General features: G+C 37.5%; 1 protein-coding gene across 2 annotated transcripts in view; it reads left to right on the forward strand.

Moving 5' to 3' along the window:
• ANKRD12 (ankyrin repeat domain 12) overlaps positions 1–18609 on the forward strand; it is a 123480-nt gene that overhangs the window by 101554 nt on the left and 3317 nt on the right. For both annotated transcript variants that reach the window (XM_063451563.1, XM_063451564.1), the window contains exons 6-11: positions 481–623; positions 1848–1995; positions 3107–7632; positions 9642–9740; positions 10315–10458; positions 18032–18127. In XM_063451563.1, coding sequence (XP_063307633.1) covers positions 481–623; positions 1848–1995; positions 3107–7632; positions 9642–9740; positions 10315–10458; positions 18032–18127 — 5156 coding nt within the window. The remainder of the gene's footprint in view (positions 1–480; positions 624–1847; positions 1996–3106; positions 7633–9641; positions 9741–10314; positions 10459–18031; positions 18128–18609) is intronic.

Consider the following 18609-nt stretch of genomic DNA (forward strand, 5'->3'; position numbering starts at 1 on the left):
CAGAGGATTGAGCAGTGAGGCTGCAGGTGCATGTTCTATACACCAAAACTGCTTCATTAAGCTAAAGTTGTTCAGGTGACTATAGTGTCCCTCTATGTCCTGTATGTGTTTATTATTTTTTTTTTTTGTTTTCAATCAAGTTCATTACCCTATATTGAATCTTCACTAGATGTATCTTTTCTGAGGCTGATTTATCTCCTATTTTTAGGAGTGACCAACCTCTATTAGATTCCTTGATTTGAGAAGTTTGTTTACTATAATAGCTTTAACTTGGGACACATTGTAATTGTACCCATTACTATGTTTATGCATGAAGCACAGATCTAATTTAATATAGCTTCTATAGCTGATTTCATATGGTGCGGGAATCCTTGTTGTCTTCCCTCCAATTATGTGCCTCTTGTTTGCATGTATTTTTTTTTTTGTTACTGCTGTTTATATTATTATTATATGTATTTAATTGTATTAATCTCTTAATAGGTTGGACACCTTTACATGAAGCATGCAATATGGGCTTTTATGATGTTGCAAAGGTTTTAATAGCAGCTGGAGCTGATGTAAATACACAAGGCCTAGATGATGATACCCCTCTCCACGATGCTGCCAGTAGTGGGCATAGAGATGTAAGTGTGAATTTAGCATCTTATAAAATATAGTCTAGAGTCACTTGATAAAGACAAAAGTGTAATATAAAATATTTAGGACTTTAATTTACCTACCTTCTATGTTGAGAAATCTCATTATTGATATTGTAACTCTCCGGTTCCCCCTGGTGGTCAGTTTGTATTTGTAGTTTTTTTTTTGTTTACCCTTTTGTATACATACAAGATAATAAATTATTTATAGCAGAATGTCTTAAACAAAATAAATATATACATACCCCACCTTCACTTCCAAATTTATTTATTTTTAAACGTAGTATGTTTAATAATTATGGAAATGTACAGAATTTTTGTTTTTTCTTTTGTTAGTTTCTTTAATGGAAATATTGAGGAGGTAACCCCTGGCATTGTTCGAAATCTTAGCATGCGAGCAGAAAAACAGCAGAAAAACTTCTTTTCCCCTTTCTCATGCATAGATATATAAAATGGTCATACATATTGCCTTTGGGTGTGTGGCATGTGTAAAGCTTCCAGACATTCTTTGTCCCAGAGTCCACCATTGAAGGTATAAACGCCATGCAGATGGTGGCAAGAAGATCATTTGAAGAGGGCTCCCTGTCACGTGTTTCCTCTCAAATCACTGTTAAAGGACCACTATAGGCACCCAGACCACTTCAGCTTAATGAAGTGGTCTGGGTGCCAGGTCCAGCTAGGTTTAACCCTTTTTTCTATAAACATAGCAGTTTCAGAGAAACTGCTATTTTTATAATAGGGTTAATCCAGCCTCTAGTGGCTGTCTCATTGACAGCCGCTAGAGGCACTTCCGAGCTTCTCACTGTGATTTTCACAGTGAGAAGACGCCAGCGTCCATAGGAAAGCATTGTGAATGCTTTCCTATGGACTGGCTGAATGCGCAGCTCGTGCCGCGCATGTGCATTCAGCCGAGGAGGAGGAGAGTCCCCCGCCCGGCGCTGGAGAAAGAGGTAAATTTAACCCCTTCCTCACCCTGTAGCCCGGCGGGAGGGGGCCCTGAGGGTGGGGGCACCCTCAGGGCACTATAGTGCCAGGAAAACGAGTATGTTTTCCTGGCACTATAGTGTTCCTTTAAGCTTCAAAATTGCCAATATAAAATGAGGTTGTCAAATCAAACCAGCTCAAAGGACACATTGCTTACATCTATTAGTCAGTGACTATGCAACATTTATTAGAACCATCTACAACAATGCCTAACCTATATGATTTCAGATTGTGAAGCTGCTTCTTCGACATGGTGGAAACGCATTTCAGGCAAACAAACATGGTGCACGGCCTGTGGATGTGGCTGAGACAGAAGAATTGGAGCTGCTGCTGAAACGAGAAGTGCCAATCTCGGATGATGAAGAAAGCTATGCAGGTAACTTTTTTCCCAGTTAAGGTTTAGAATTTAGTTTTAGTTTGGGGGAAAAAAAGCTGTTACTCTCCAAACATTCTTCTGAACATACAGGAAGTAATAAATGGCTTTTGATTATGTATTTACATAGAACTGTGATTGATAACCACACCAGCTGCTGCTATTTTTTTACAGAGGATACAGCCAGCCAAATGGTTAAAGACCACATGACTGTCTATGCTGTTATGCAGTATAGGACTTTAATGCCTGTTGATGGCATAGACAGTCATGCACTAAAAGTACCAGCAGGGTAAAATCCATGCTGGTACCAAGAAAACCCATGTATTTTATCAATAGCTGAGAGTCCCCTCTCTCAGCTAGTGGACCCAGACTGACAGGTGTGCTATTTGCAGCTCTATAAGTGAGGTTGGGATAGTGAGAGTATTAGGGTTTGGAGGTTTGTTTTTTTAAAAGCCATCAGGTGTGGATTCCACTGCCATAAGCTTCACTCTGTTATGGGACATTTTCACACTGCATGAAGATGTTGAATGTCCTAGAATGATTATCCTAGAGAAGTGTTGGATTTTTTTTTTTTTTTTTCGACAATCTTTATTTTTCATTTTTTCATTTTGTCACAGGATAGCATAAATGTAACAGCACAACAGTTGTAACTTTGTAATGAAGTGTTGGATTAAATGCTTCACTGCGAGAAACATTTGATTAGAAAAGACAAAGAGCAGGCAGACTACAGGAAGCAGACATTGGCTTGCTATAATAGGACCCGCCAAAAATGGGGTACGTTGGCATTGTGGCAGGCATATGCAATTTATGATCATATTATATAATTGTTGCCCAAGTCGGGTGCTTTAAAAAACAAACAAACAAAACCCCTATTACATTTTTTGAGCTTTGAAGTTGTGTTTAGTGAGTGAGTGAGCTAGATATTTTGTTTTATTAATTGACCCTAGCAGCGTCCTTATAACGTATGTTGTATATGTGTACATGTATGTTTGTGTATGTGTTTAGACACACCTATGGCATTCTTCAATCCTATATCCAAAGGCCATATTGTTCTAGACACAACCAACTGTGTTAGCCATAAATTATTTTACCAAGTTTTTCTATTATTTTACAGATTCTGAAGAGCCACAGTTTACAAATTTTTCCAGTGTGGATGAAAACTTGGATTCAGAAGGAGACAAAGAATCTCTCATCAGTGAAAGTAAACATATTACAATCAAAGGGACTCCTTGCACTTCTGGACTTGATGAGTATGAATTTAAAGATGATGAGGAGGATGAGGATGACCCTGAAATAAACAAGTTGCTAGAGGACAAGCGTGCACTTAGAAACGATCTAAAGAAGGAAAATACTGATACAAATGATGCATTCTTTGTAAAGCATGATAAAGTTGATTTTCCAAAAGTATATAAAAACAGAAAACCAAAACCTTCTAGACTGTTATTCACAAGTTCAGACAGTTCGGATGATGATTTGGTTCCAGATAAAGTCAGCCTTATATCTGAAAGTCTAAGTTGTGACATCAGAGTTAAAAAGGACTACAGTGCATTAAATGACCAGAAGGACAAGGGCAAGGTCAAAAGAAAATTAAAAAATCAAAGCAAGAACAAAGAAAATCAGGAATTGAAACAAGAAAAAGATAAAAAAGAAAATGTAAAAGTAAATTTAGTAGTGTGCCCCAGTTTAGACTCATTGGATAAATCAAGAGAAGAGGACCTCTTTAGGAAATGTACAAAGGATGAGGCATCATTGCACTTATTTCAGATTACTCCTGGTAAATCACCTAAACACGCTTATACATTTGACAAGCAAACTCCTCTAAAGCAGGAAAACACTAAAATGTGTGTCTCCCCTCCTGGAGGAGCAGAGTCATCATTACAGACTGAGTTATTCCGATATGATAAGAGTCCTGAGACTGAATATCCACTGGAAAGTTCAAGCTCTACATTTTCCAAATTCAAAGAAAAAAGTAAGCATCTGAAAGAGGTATTCATGGACTATGGGGAAAAGCTTATTACCAAATGTAAAGAGGACAAGAGCCCACCATTTGAGATTTCAGAAGGTGTCTCAAAAAAAGCAGACAAGGAGGGTAAAATAGTAAAAAAGCACAAGATTAGGCACAAAGAAAAGGAAAAAGATATGGTGGAACGGGAAAGAGGTAAACACAGAGAAAACAATAAAAGCTTGCAAAGAAATGTAGAGTTTGATAGAGAGTTCTGGAAAGAGAACTTTTTCAAAAGTGATGAAAATGATGAGGAATTTTTGAGTTTAGATACAAAAAGCACATCCACAGAAAAAAAATCTAAACTAGAAAAAACCCCAACAAAAGAAGATAAAGCAAGGGAAAACCATGCCCATTTGGAAAGCCCTAAATATGATCAAGAAGAGATCTCTAAAATAGAGGCTAAAGGAAGAGAATGTAATGATGTAGACTATCAGATTTCAGAAAAAGATGTGGATGTTTTCCCTTCAATCTCATGTGTGAAAGAAGAGGCACTAACTATAGAAAGGGAAATAGATACAGAAAAAACATTAAAAGATTGTAAAGAAAAAAATGATAAGAGATCTGCGCTCAAAGAAAGGGACATAGAGAAGCCAGAAAAAAAAAGCACAGAGAAAGAAAAAAGAGTGAAACCTGAGCACAGGTCAGAAAGAGAGAAAACTGAAAATCAGGAGAGCCCTGACAAACTAAAAACACATGCTCCACCAGTAGAAAAGTTACAAAAAGAAAATGATAGGGCACGAAATTCATCTGTCTGTAAAAAGGGTGATGACAAAGAAAAAACGAAAGAAAAGATTGACAAAAAAACTGACAAAAATGAGAAGGATAAGCATTCAGCAGAGTACAAACTTTTGTCAGATAAAAAGATAAAACTAACAGAAAAAGATATGGAACTTAGTAAATCAGATAAAGGGAAACGTAAAGAAAGAGAATACAGGAAAAGGGAAAAGTCCAAAGAATCAGATTATTTTGTTGCTACAAATTTAAAGCATGGTCAAGAAGAACGAAAACAGAGCATATCTGAAAGCAACAAAATACAACATGAACGTCTTTCAATTATTAAAGAGAAGTCAAAGGAGGAGTTAAAAAATGCAGAGTACAAAGAAAAAGATCGTAAAGACAAAGAAAAAGATATTGATAGATACAAAGAGCGTGACAAACACAAAGATAAAACTCAAACAAATATATTAAAACTTAAACCTAAAGACACAGAATCTGAAAAATGTAAGCCTAAATCACAGTTATCAAAAGATACTCGTCCAAAAGAAAAAAGATTAGTTAATGATGATCTCATGCAAACTAGTTTTGAACGAATGCTAAGTCTTAAAGATTTAGAAATTGAGCAGTGGCATAAAAAACATAAAGAAAAAATTAAACAAAAGGAAAAAGAGAGACAAAGAAATCGAAACAGTGTTGATTTAAGTAAAGTCAAGGAAAAAGAGCCGAGAAGGCATTCACTCACTCCTTCCAAAAACAAGGAGTTGGTAAGGTCAAAGAGTTCAGAACTGTCCGATGTTTATACAAAAGAAAAATTACTAAAGGATGCTACAAGTTGCCGATCTCAGTCTGTTGATGCAAAAAACGTGACGCTTTCTGGAAAGACACTTCTTGTTTTAGAAAATAACATTGTTAGATCTCCTAGATCAGATGGTGAAAAAACAGGTTTAAGCTCTCGATCTATATCTTTGATATCTGTTGCCAGCTCAGAGGACTCTTGTCATGCAACCGTGACAACGCCAAGGCCTATAATTGAATATGATTCCGACTTTACTTTGGAGGGTTCAGACTCTCAGATGTCTTTTTCACAGTTCCCCTTTTTACCTAGTGCTAAGTCACCAGCTGTTCATGATAGGGAGTTAGACAGTCTTCCAGAGTTACCTGAACGGATTAAGGCACCAGTAGGAGGTAGGCTTCTTCCAAATTACTTAAGGTCAGCCTCTGTAGAAGATGTAAAGTTGGCTATGGGCGAATGTAGGCCAGTTGTAGAAGTACGTCGGTGCAGCATGCCGGCTGCTTTTGTTGATCAAATGAAGCCTACGCAGACTGTTTTGGAAAACAGTTTACAGGACATACCAACAAATTTACAAACTCCACCAAATAGTTGTATATCCCCCAAACCAGAAGTATTGGTTCCTCAAGAGAGGGATTCTCAAAGTAGTATTTCCAGTTTCCATTCCAGTAGTAAAAAGTTAACTTTTAGTAAACCTTATTTGGACCCAAATATTGTGATACAGGTCACACCAACTTCAGAAGAAAATCCTGTTCAAAATGGGACAGATCACCTTACACAGCTAGTAGTGCAGTCTGTTTCTGAATGTGAGCCTTCTAAAACGTCTTGTTCTGAGCAAGAATCTCCTGTTCTCCCCGATACTAATAAAGCATCTCCAAATTTGCTAACTTCAAGGCATGAAAACTCAAAATTAAGAACAAATGAATTTTCTGCTTTGCTTCCCCAGGCAGAAAGTTCCTCTAAAGATTCTACAGTGTCAGAAACCCAATGCTCTTTACAGACAGTGCCCTCTGTTCTTAAAGATATTGCCCCAATTGTGAAGGAAGAGCAAACCATGAGTGCCAATTCTAAACTAGTTAGAGTAGATGAACTGGAAGAGAGTGAGCCTACTCTTGGTAATATGGAAAATACTCCTGTGTCCTCTATAGCACATACTGACAACTCTCCGACTGTTGAAAGGATAAAAATTGTACTTCCTGAGTGCACTGTGGAAAAAATACAGAGTACAGGAGAGACCATTATTGAGGGGAACGCAGACCTAAAGGAATTTCCCATAAGTAGTCCTCAAATAAAGGAGAAGGAAATGCCTAAATATAATATGAATGCCTGTCAGACTAACTTAAGAGAAGACCAACCTATTCCAGAAAATATATCTGCACCCTGTGTAAATAGCAAATGTGACATTGATCTTGCAAAAGCAAATCAACAGACAGACATAAATAAAGAAAGCGTAAATCAGCAAGTAACCCCAACATCCTGTTCTACATATTCAAAGGAATCCTCCCCACGAAAAGCTACTCAACCACACTATACTTTATCTGTTTTAGAAAGTCATCTTCCTCCATTAGTTCAAGAAGAGATTCAAAAGTTTAGTCAATCTATTAAGGTAGAAGTAGAAGAAACCACTGAGGACAAACCAGAACAGCAAGAAATTCCTCAAAGAATTACAAGAAACCGAGCAAATATGTTGGCCAATCAGAGTAAACAAATTCAAAATACTTTTCCGCAGACTTCAGAAAAAGAAACTGTGGAAACAATATCTCTCAGAGGGAGGATAAGGCTAACTGAGGAAGATGATGTTCAAGTACATCCTCCCCGTAAAAGAAAGATGGCACGTGTGCCTCAGCCAGGGCTTCTCAATTCATCAATACAGCAAGCGAAGGAAAAGACTCAGCAGTCACTTGCAGCTGTTGTAGATTCTTTGAAATTGGATGACATACAGCCATATCAGTCAGAAAGGGCAAATCCTTACTTTGAGTATCTGCACATAAGGCGGAAGGTAGAAGAAAGACGTAAAATGCTTTGCAGTGTTATCCCTCAAGCCCCACAGTACTATGATGAATATGTGACCTTCAATGGGACCTACCTTTTAGATGGGAATCCTTTCAGCAAGCTCTGCATTCCAACTGTGAGTAAAACTATTACGTTATAGTGGTGTCAGATTGTTATACTTGGCATAACCATTGTATTCAATGCTTTCCTATGGGCTTCCACGTCGCATGGAAGCCCATATTCTGGTCTGTGCAGCAGAAGTTCCTCTAGTGGCGGTCAGTCTGACAGCCAGCAGAGATGGATTTATAAACAAAAATAACTGCAATGTTTTACACGGCAGGGTTTAAAGTATAGTGCCACTGCACCCAATCTACTTCACTGAGATGAAGAGGCCGGGTGACGTTAGTTTCCCTTTAACTCCTTAATAGTAGAGAATTGGGCATTAAAGCTGCATGGACATAATCTGTGCCCAAAAACACTTCAGTAAACTAAAGTTATTTTGCAGTTTAGGGTGTCCTGTTGTATAATTAAACAAATGGAGGTTTTCTAGTTACCTCCAATGACCATGAGAGGATGAGCCCACCTGCCAACGTCAAAGCAGACCTACCTAGGTGGGTCCTAACTCTAACCATTCACCTTGCTTCCTTGAGCCTCTGGCAAAAAATCTCTACTGAGACAGAAATGGGTATTTTTATATACACCCCTATACATTATTAACCCTTAATAGGGAACACATGGGATGGGCGGCTGCATTGTAACAAGGCTGAGTGATACAAAAAATGGATACAAATGCAGAAAGATAAGTCCTGCGCTCACTCCCATCACTGGGCGGCTGCAAATGACTACAGTAGAGATTTTTTGCCAGAGGCTCAAGGAAGCAAGGTGAATGGTTAGAGTTAGGACCCACCTAGGGGGGTCTGCCTTGACGTTGGCAGATGGGCTCATCCTCTCATGGCCATTGGAGGTAACTAGAAAACCTCCATTTGTTTAAAAATACATAGGGATTAAGGAGAGAGCGCAGGTAACTTGTTTTTCTTTGGTTTTTACTATATATTGGGGCTGATGTGTACTGTAGTCATTTGCAGCCGCCCAGTGATGGGAGTGAGCGCAGGACTTATCTTTCTGCTGTTGTATAATTGTTTTCATATTGAGTCCATCCCAGCCCTATTCTATGATATTTCTAACGTGATACAGTGTTTGGGAAGAATTCATTGGGTGAGAATGAGAACTGATGCAATGATGGTAAATTTAGTCCAAATTGTTTTGAAATCTTTTGCAGAATACAAGCTTTTGCTTTACATCTACTCCTCACTTACAGACCGGGTTCCATTCTTATGACCCGGTCGTAAAACGAATTGATCAGTAAGTGAGGTCTATAGTAGGGGAAACTTCCCCAAACATAGACAAGCGCAGCAGAGCAGGGAATTCCTCAAATCTATGTTCGGGGTTCCCTATAGTCTCTTTTGGGGGATTTGTTTTTCTATGAAATCTACACTTTTTGAGAAAAATTATTTCTTTATAGTGAAGAACCTTTTCCTCTTCTGATGGTGTAATCTTTCCTGAAGTTTCAGTGTATTTGTGCTTTGTACAGTCATGTTAATGCACAGGTCACAAAAGAAATGCCTATATTGGCTCAGTGTATATTTGTTTAAGGTCATGTCCACCTCTGAAATGCTTTTTTTTATTGTAAAAAAATGTTTTGTTTATTTGAAGATACTTTCCAGAACATTGAAAAGTATTTTACATAATGTTGTACTTGAGTACATGTACTTCAAATGTGAAAGTAAATTTTCCATATTATACGTGGGAAACCATGATGATTATATGGATTATTACAATTCGTTTCTTGTTTTTGAGAAAGTTGACTTCCTGGATACCTGTTCAGTTGCCTAATAAACATATAGCATTTTTTGGTAAACTTTTTCAAAATTTTAATTTTTCTAGTATGCTTGGACATTCATAACCATCATCTTCGATTTCTCTGTATGTGAAACAGTAAGCAGATCCACATCCATGGCCCTGCTACAATTATGTCATCTGTTAAGTGCACATATTAGGCCCTGCTCTGTTTATATACTATATAAATGTATAAATGCTAAATATAGTTTTGAATCAACAAACATAATGTATCCTCATCTTTTTCAGATTACCCCACCCCCTTCCCTCTCTGAGCCACTAAAAGAGCTTTTTAGACAGCAAGAGGTTGTGCGGATGAAGCTCCGTTTACAGCACAGCATTGAAAGGGTAATGTTTACATGTTAATCCTGAAGTAATAGCATGAAAGTATTAATATAAAACCACTCCATCGGCAGCAAAACTAATCCACTGGGAAAGTATGCATGTGCATGCTTTCTATGACACTTTATAAGCCATAAGTAGCAGGAGTATAATGGTGCAGTACAATGGAGTCTTGGAAAGTAACATGTTTTTAATTGTATTTATTTTTTAATTTATAGCCAGAATAATTGGAACAAAACAAAGATCAATATGTAGATTCGCTCTAGGATAACACATTTTGTTTAAATATGTATGGTGGTAGTATGTCATACTGGCTATTTCATATAAATTACAGATTATTAATTTAAAGTAGATACTGGATGTGGGTCTGAATGTGTAATGGACATGTACATGCTCAAATGCCTATCTGATGCTAAAAAAATGTTGGTGACCTGTAAGAACCATTTTAAGATTAACATTGCAGAATTAAAAACAAGAAGCCAGCTCTATGTAGTATATTTTTAATGTATTTTTTGGCATAGCTTTTGACATGATTTTTATTACTCTGTATTTCAAGTTGAATTTCTTTTTACTCTTTTAGGAGAAGCTTATTGTGTCTAATGAACAGGAAGTTCTGAGGGTCCATTATAGAGCAGCGAGAACCCTAGCTAATCAATCCCTTCCTTTCAGTGCCTGCACTGTACTGCTTGATGCAGAGGTGTACAATGTTCCTCAAGAGTCACAGGTAAAAAAAATATACATGAGAAGAAAAAACTACAAAAGGCTAGGAAAACCTTAGCCTAAGAGTTTGGAAGGGGTTACAGAGGTAAATAGGGCATAACCCTTATATACAAATAATATAGACTAATGAGGTTGGTTAACTCCTAAAATTAGGAAGAAAATCTTAGGAAGAGCAGCTCTTGAGAAAGGCAGTTTTCTTGCCGAAACGCACGTCGGGCTGCTGATGCAGATACTTTGGTTTTATTTGGACTGCAATAGACCTGGATTTGTAATATCTATAGCTTAGGGGGGCTCCTCGAAGCAGCAGGGGGGTGGTGTAACCAGCATCAGCGGATTATTGGGCATTGAATTACTTACCCTCTACCTTTCGGTACGCTTTATCACACTCCTCGTGCTCACTTTAACCCTTCAGCTTGGATTTTGAGTACTTTTTTTACATAGGGGGGCTGCCTTGAAGCAGCAGGGGGGTGGTTTAGATAGTTTCAAGAATTATACTTGGTACCCTTCTATTCATCCTTGTATCTATCCCCTTCATGTACTTTACCCATTAAGGTTATATGGGCTCTGTGTATGTTTACATCTTTTGACATATCCTTATACATATATATCGAACTCACAGCCTAGGAAGCTCTTTTTTACGTATCATTGTCTATTGGCTAACTACTACTGGAATAGACTCTCTATACGGGTACTCAATTATTATCTCTTGCCTCATATGTCTAACATCTAATCGTATACCTTCTAACATATCTCACTTTATGCTACAGACAATTGTTGGTTACTTTGTGTCCAATTGGTTTTAAGGTTACACCTAATTGTTACATATGTAGTCTTTGGAGTCTACTTTCATGTAGTGACTGTCTGTGCCTGGTCTAGGATCTAAATTCATTTATGGTTACTGCTAACTTAGTGCCAACCCCCTCCACCCCATGCTTATAATAAATCTAACCATATACCTGCCCTAACCTTTCTCCTTAACCATATCCCTCATATTCCCTGGCAAACCCTATCCCAAAGGAAATTAACAGATGGGTTTCCTAGTCAATATAGTAGAGAGCCATATGTTGCCACCATCTACTAGCCGTTTTTTTAGCATTACATGTATTTACCTGTAATGTTGAAACTTCAACACGCCAATTACACTGTTATTAATGCTGGGCAGCTGACATTCGGTATGTGGCCATGCTGTTATACCCTGTCAGTCTGTCCAGAAACACCACGGCTGATCATGATATGCTCAGCTGTGGTGTATTAAAGAGCTGTATGCAGTGCTTGCTTTTAGTAGTGTGCACCACCACTGTTAGTAGTATTCAGCCCCAGGATAAAGGGATTGCAACATGTCCGTTGCATCCGATTCAACACCCAGGAAGCATCCTCATCATCGCCACTGTTTACTAAAGATTTAGTGAAACATAGCAAAGTAGTTTCCCAAATGTCTGCTGTTGGATGTGGTGGCGGTGCTACACAACTATGATTATAATGAGCCAGAGGAATAAGAAGAGGCGAGAATGAAGAGGACAGGTAGAAGTCCAGTCTTTTATTTTGCAGCTAGAGTGCACTCGCCTCCTGCATCTTCTCCACCATATCCAAATTCAACTGTTTCTGCTTTAGAAATAGATCTTTCTTAGGCACAAAGCAAAGGGTGGGGAGTTAACCAACAAAGCAAAGTTTAGGATTACTTTGAGTGACTCAATGAAGGCTAACCTGTGCAACAAGGAAGTGAGATGGGGCAAGTGAAGGGTCATCTCACTAGTACCAGTATCAAGCAACATCTGCATTACCGATCAATGAATTAGAACAAGAAAGTACTAGAATAGGTAGGAGGTCCACTGGTGCTGTGTCATACTCTGCACAGTTGTCACAACCACCAGAGCTATCTCCTATACTAATACACAGCATCAGCAGGGCATGGGTGACTGTGAGCATAGAGCCAATTGTCAACAGAGGCAGGTTAGACAAACGGTTTGATCATCCTGTGAATTAAAAAAGAAAATAGGAAGAAAAAAAAAATTCCAGTTGCCTTCATGTTGGTGCCACTTACACCTATTGTATTTTACTAATTTAGAATATTTTACTGATTTTGTTATTAATTTTTATTTTTTATTTTTTTAGTAATAGACCAATTTAATTTGCAGTGTTCTTCAGTGTCACTATTTGTGCTTTGGAAATTGCAAGCTTCTTCTCTTGCAAAGGAAACCTGTTATCACGGAGTGCTTGTAGGATAGAGCATTATCGAAGATAAAGAATCAGTTTGCAAAGTTTTTTGTTTTTGCTTTTCTATGCATGCTGTGTGCAGTGTAGTCAAACACAATAACGTTATAGCAATATCAAATCCACCAAGCAGTAACCCATTTTAAACATAAACATATAAGGCAGGGTAAAACCACTACAATGATAGGCATTTAAAGGGAAAAGGGGGGTTGGTAGCAGTACCTCCTCCAGTGCTAACAACCTTAGACAGTGCAGGGGGCATGTTCAGTATTGTTCCAGTAGTTAACAGGGACAATTGCACTCCACATTACCCAAGGGAAGTATCCACCAGCCAACATTTTGTTGGAATTTCCAGAGTGCCTGATTGCCCATATGTATGGTGTTCCTGGCCAGGATGCCTTTCCTTCCTTGATGGCACACTGGTGGAAGCCCACTGCGCCTGTGTATGGTGGTGGTAGTGGAGGTTGTCCAACTTTCCAGCAAACCATAATTGAGTGTTGCAGAATGTTTTCTAAGGCATATTACTGTAGTGTGAGGGTTAACCAACTCTTGATAAAAGAAGCAAGAGAAAAGAGGGCTTTCCATACAGTGTGTGTGGATATTTACTTTAAACATGGCGAAAAGAATTTTGGAACAGAAGGCAATTCAGTCTTCATCCCACTACTTAATTGTAGTTGACTCACTACTGAGGCGTGAGGGTTGGACATTAATAGGGCAGCTAGTGTCTGCTCATATTCCATTTAGGAACATAACGGAAACTTTAAGCCCACATTAGTGCCAGTTTGGGAAAGGTCATGACAGTGTTCGCCCTCATTAAAAAAAAAATATATATATATATATATATACTGCTGGTATTTTGTTGTTTTTTGTTTTTTTACTTGGACAGCACATTTCTTGCTCCCTATTTTTTTATATTATTTTTGAATGTCGAAATATATTATTATAATTTGACAACTCAAATTTAGATGATTATATTTCTTGCCAATTGTTGGTGTTGCACTGTGTGGTTCTGCAGAATGTTGTCACTCTGTAGATGAAAATAAAGCACTTGTTAACAATGTGACAGCAAGGTATACTTAAAACACAAAAATACACAGATAGGATGAGCGTTATTGTGTCAACTGAGTATTGATATGATAGCAGGCAGCAAACACTAATAGTAAGGGTCACCCTCAACCCTTTACTGAAAGATATAGAAAACAATATATACAAAATATAGGTTGCACCAATATAAAGTCCAATTAGTCCACAATTGCTGGAGTTTGTTCTCAACTTGTAAATGTCCAGACTTCAGATGGTGGAAGTATATGAAACTTAAGTACGATATATGAAAATATCCAGTGATGGTGCAGAGCGTATGGAACTAGGTGCAGGACATACAACAATAATGTTTCTGGTATATCACTCACATTTGAGAGAGCTATAAGACCAGCTCTGAGTTTAGCAGCATGAGCGGCACAATCCCCACTGATGTATATGTAGTTCTGGGGGCTAGTCCCTCAATGTGTAGTTTGATATATAAAAGATAAAAATGGCAAACAATAGTGCTCACTGTAATCAATATATTGATGGTTGAAAAAGTAAGAATATTCTACTCAACATGTGGTGGAGCAGTAGATCCTGCTCACATGGTACTGCTTGGGTGGTATTATCCCTGCCAGGGATATGATGTTAAAGGAGCCACTATAGGGTCAGGAACACAAACATGTATTCCTGACCCTTTAGGGTTAAAACCACCATCTAGCCACCCTGGTCCCCCCATGCCTCCCTAAAAAGTGTACAATTTTACTTGTATCCAAGTATGGAACTGCTAGCCCTGGCTCTGTTTCCTCTAGACCTGCCCACTGCCTGACATCAGTAGAAGTGGTATCCTGATCCAATCACAATGTTTCCTCATAGGATTGGCTGAGACTGACAAAGAGGCAGATCAGGGGCAGAGCCAGCATGATTCAAACACAGCCCTGGCCAATCAGCATCTCCTCATAGAGATGAATTGAATCAATGAATCTCTACGAGGAAAGTTCAGTGTCTGCATGCAGAGGGAGGAGATACTGAATGTCTGGATGCATTTTAGGCAGCCATGACCCAGGAAGGATCTCTAACAGATATCTAAGGAGTGGTCAGTGAAGTTATCACTAGGCTGTAATGTAAACACTGCATTTTCTCTGAAGAGACCGTGTTTACAGCAAAAAGCCTGAAGTTAATGATTCTACTCACTAGAACAAATTAAATAAGTTGCAGTTGTTCTGGTGACTATAATGTCCCTTTAAGTAGATTCTCCAAGGAGTAGTATCCAAAGGTTCCTTATTCAGTATGTTTTTAGTGCCAGGAACAGAAGTAGTTACAAAATAATAAAAGCAACTAAAAGCATAAAAAGTGTAATAAATGGACAAACAAAACTAGTAGTGAATGCCAAAATATACTTTAATGCTTTAAAAACAAAAGTTAAAACAACGCATTTCGCCAACTCTGGGGCTTTCTCAAGTGTAGATAATAGGGGACCTGGCACCTAGGAGTTTATATAGGGAGATGTCAGGGTTTCACACTTTATTTAACCCTTACCCCAAGGGTTAGGGTTAGAATGGAGTGTGAGAGAAGTTAAAGGAACACTATAGTCACTTGAACAACTTTAGCTTAATGAAGCAGTTTTGGTGTATAGAACATGCCCCTGCTGCCTCACTGCTCAATCCTCTGCCATTTAGGAGTTAAATCCCTTTGTTTATGAACCCTAGTCAGACCTCCCTGCATGTGACTTGCACAGCCTTCCATAAACACTTCCTGTAAAGAGAGCCCTATTTAGGCTTTCTTTATTGCAAGTTCTGTTTAATTAAGATTTTCTTATCCCCTGCTATGTTAATAGCTTGCTAGACCCTGCAAGAGCCTCCTGTATGTGATTAAAGTTCAATTTAGAGATTGAGATACAATTATTTAAGGTAAATTACATCTGTTTGAAAGTGAAACCTGTTTTTTTTTCATGCAGGCTCTGCCAATCATAGCCAGGGGCGGTGTGGCTAGGGCTGCATAAACAGAAACAAAGGGATTTAACTCCTAAATGACAGTGAATTGAGCAGTGAAATTGCAGGGGAATGATCTATACACTAAAACTGCTTTATTTAGCTAAAGTAGTTTAGGTGACTATAGTGTTCCTTTAAAATAACTTGCGTAACCCTTATTTGAACCCTCACTTAACCCTAAATGTTCCGTGTGCCCAAGCTTAGTGAATGCACTAACTATAATGAAAGTGTAAAACTAGCTTTACTTACCTTCCAGGACCTTGCTGTGGAGGAGTAGCAGGAGTGATAGCATGTACAGCACAGGATCCAGCTGATTTCCCTCACCGGAAGTGACGAGGGTAGGGGATTTTCATGGGTAGGGAAATTTTATAGAACACCGGACTAAACACATTTATAGCCGTCTATGGGACATTCTATTAAAGGCCTAGTACATTTGTCAGTACTAGTTAAACATATATATATAATGTAAGGAAAGGGATTTAATACCACAATGTACATAATATATGTATAGTTAAGTATAGAAATGATAAACATGATAAATGAGTGGACTAATGATGAAGAGGTAAGTATGGAATTATATATACATATAGATTTCATGTACAATGAAATATAAATAAAAACAGAAAAATAATATAAAAACAAATGGTTAATATAAAAACACATGAATACAATGAAGAAAAGATAGGAACAACATGCACATAATAGTAAAAAAGGAACACAGAGGAATGTGGCAAAATGTGATAAAGGAGGGGGGCTTATAAAAGGCTTAAATGAGATAAAAAGTAGGATACATACTAAAAATTAATAATAAAATGTATAACAAGTTATGCAGATCAAATTCTGCATTTAGTCCATATGGGTCTAAAGTTCTCAGGTGGTGTATCCAGTTCATTTCATTTTTACCTAAAATATGTTTTATATTGCCACCCCTTCATGGTAATTTGCACACTTGTATGCCTATTACCTTTAAAAATTTGGGATTATTATCATGAATCTAAAAATATTTTGACGCACTGTAATTTTTGTAACCTTTACTGATGTTCCTGCAGTGTTCTGCCAATCTAAGTTTCAAACATCTAATAGTCATGTCTAATAGTCATGCTCACGTACTGGAGGCCACAAGGGCACTCCAGTAGGTAGATCTCATTCTTGGTATTATATGTAATTAGATCTTTAATTACATATTTTTCTCTGTGTTTGATTAGACATGAACTCTTTTTACATTTATAAAAAACAGTATAATTGCATAGTCTTTTGTGTGTTATTGCATTCCTTAGTAATGTTGTTTGTTAAATAGCTTTTTAAATCCGGTGCCCTGTCAGTATATTTATACTGGCAGACATTTTGTGTTAAGACAGACCCTTTTTGGTATGGGTTGATTTTTGTCTCCTTCAAATTTTCGCTGTTTTGTTTGCACTACAAATTCTCATAGGTTGTCTGTGTCCATTCAGGGCCATGGTGATTCTGCCTCACTGGCTACCCCTGTGGTCGGGTAGCGGGGATGTTTTCAATGCAAGTTGTTTGTCTAAATAAGTGTAGGGTTATAGTTGTGGGAGTGTATCTTTAATATATTCAGAATTTATTCATGGTTTTTAGTTTGTTTTGTTTTTTGTTTGTTTTTTTTACTTGTTTTTAATACATTCCTAATAGTTTTGTAAAATTCTAACCATGCATTTTACTTTTCTGAACTATTGGTGCAGAGAGAGAGAAACGTAGAGAAACACTATGTAATATGCAGTGATAAACATTAGGTTATAAAGAAGTCATCAAGTGAAGTATGCAATGATGAACGAATATTATTTATAGTGATAATCATCCAAACTAGATATCCATGTGATCTGGATTAACCCCTTAAGGACCAAACTTCTGGAATAAAAGGGAATCATGACATGTCACACATGTCATGTGTCCTTAAGGGGTTAAATAAAGGCAATTTATATACATAAATGAAATGCATAAACAGAGCGTGTGCTTTGAATAAGCTAGCATGTATCCCTATATAATCTGTCAAAAATATTTTATTTACGCTGTAACTGGCAGACATATTTTTTTTTCTGCATCCAATCAGCATCAACATGGGTATTAACATTTTTGTTTTATAAGATAACATGGCTATACATGGTGCTTTACATATTGTCACCATTGAAATTGAACTAGTAAAATGACAATCCAAGTTTGCCTGCCATTATTCCAAAATACAGCCTAAAACGATCAATTCAGAATTAAAAATTCTCTTCTTAAAGTAGTGCTGTTGTTTTTGCAAACTGTTTTGGACTAGGTCTAAAACGTGTTAGGTGTTTGGTGTGACCTTTCCCCCGTTTTGTTAATGTTTTCTATTTATTTATTTTGTAGACTGAAGATGGAAAAGCTTCTGTAAGAGACCGATTTAATGCAAGACAGTTCATGTCTTGGTTGCATGACGTGGATGATAAATTTGATAAACTAAAAGTAAGTTATCTCCAAATGGAAAGCTATGTTTTTTTCCCACAAGTGCTTGCATTTGTGAAGACACAGGCAAATCCGTGGAGGCTCGTTCATTGGAACAGCATCCCACCAGTTTTTGTTGCAATAAAGAAACCACAACAAAAAAACTGAGATGAGATATATATATATATATATATATATATATATATATATATATATATAATTTTTTTTCTTACTATCTTCGAGATGTCTGTTTAAACAAACACGTGTTGTTTATGTCCTTTTAATTATTAGTACTGCATTTTCACTCCCCTTACTATAATCCTGTATTGCTGCTGAGAGAGTGTAAAAAAACTTTTTTTTAATTTTTTTTTTAAAAAGAGGGAGCAGAATTAAGCCGTGAGATTGCAGGGGCATGATCTATACACCAAAACTGCTTGATGAAGCATGAAAAATTTTGGTTATACAGACGTTTACGGAAACCTTAAAATCTCAGTTCAGGGTTT

The sequence above is a fragment of the Pelobates fuscus genome, chromosome 4 (genome assembly GCF_036172605.1).
Source record: "Pelobates fuscus isolate aPelFus1 chromosome 4, aPelFus1.pri, whole genome shotgun sequence".
In the NCBI taxonomy this organism is placed as follows: Eukaryota; Metazoa; Chordata; class Amphibia; order Anura; family Pelobatidae; genus Pelobates; species Pelobates fuscus.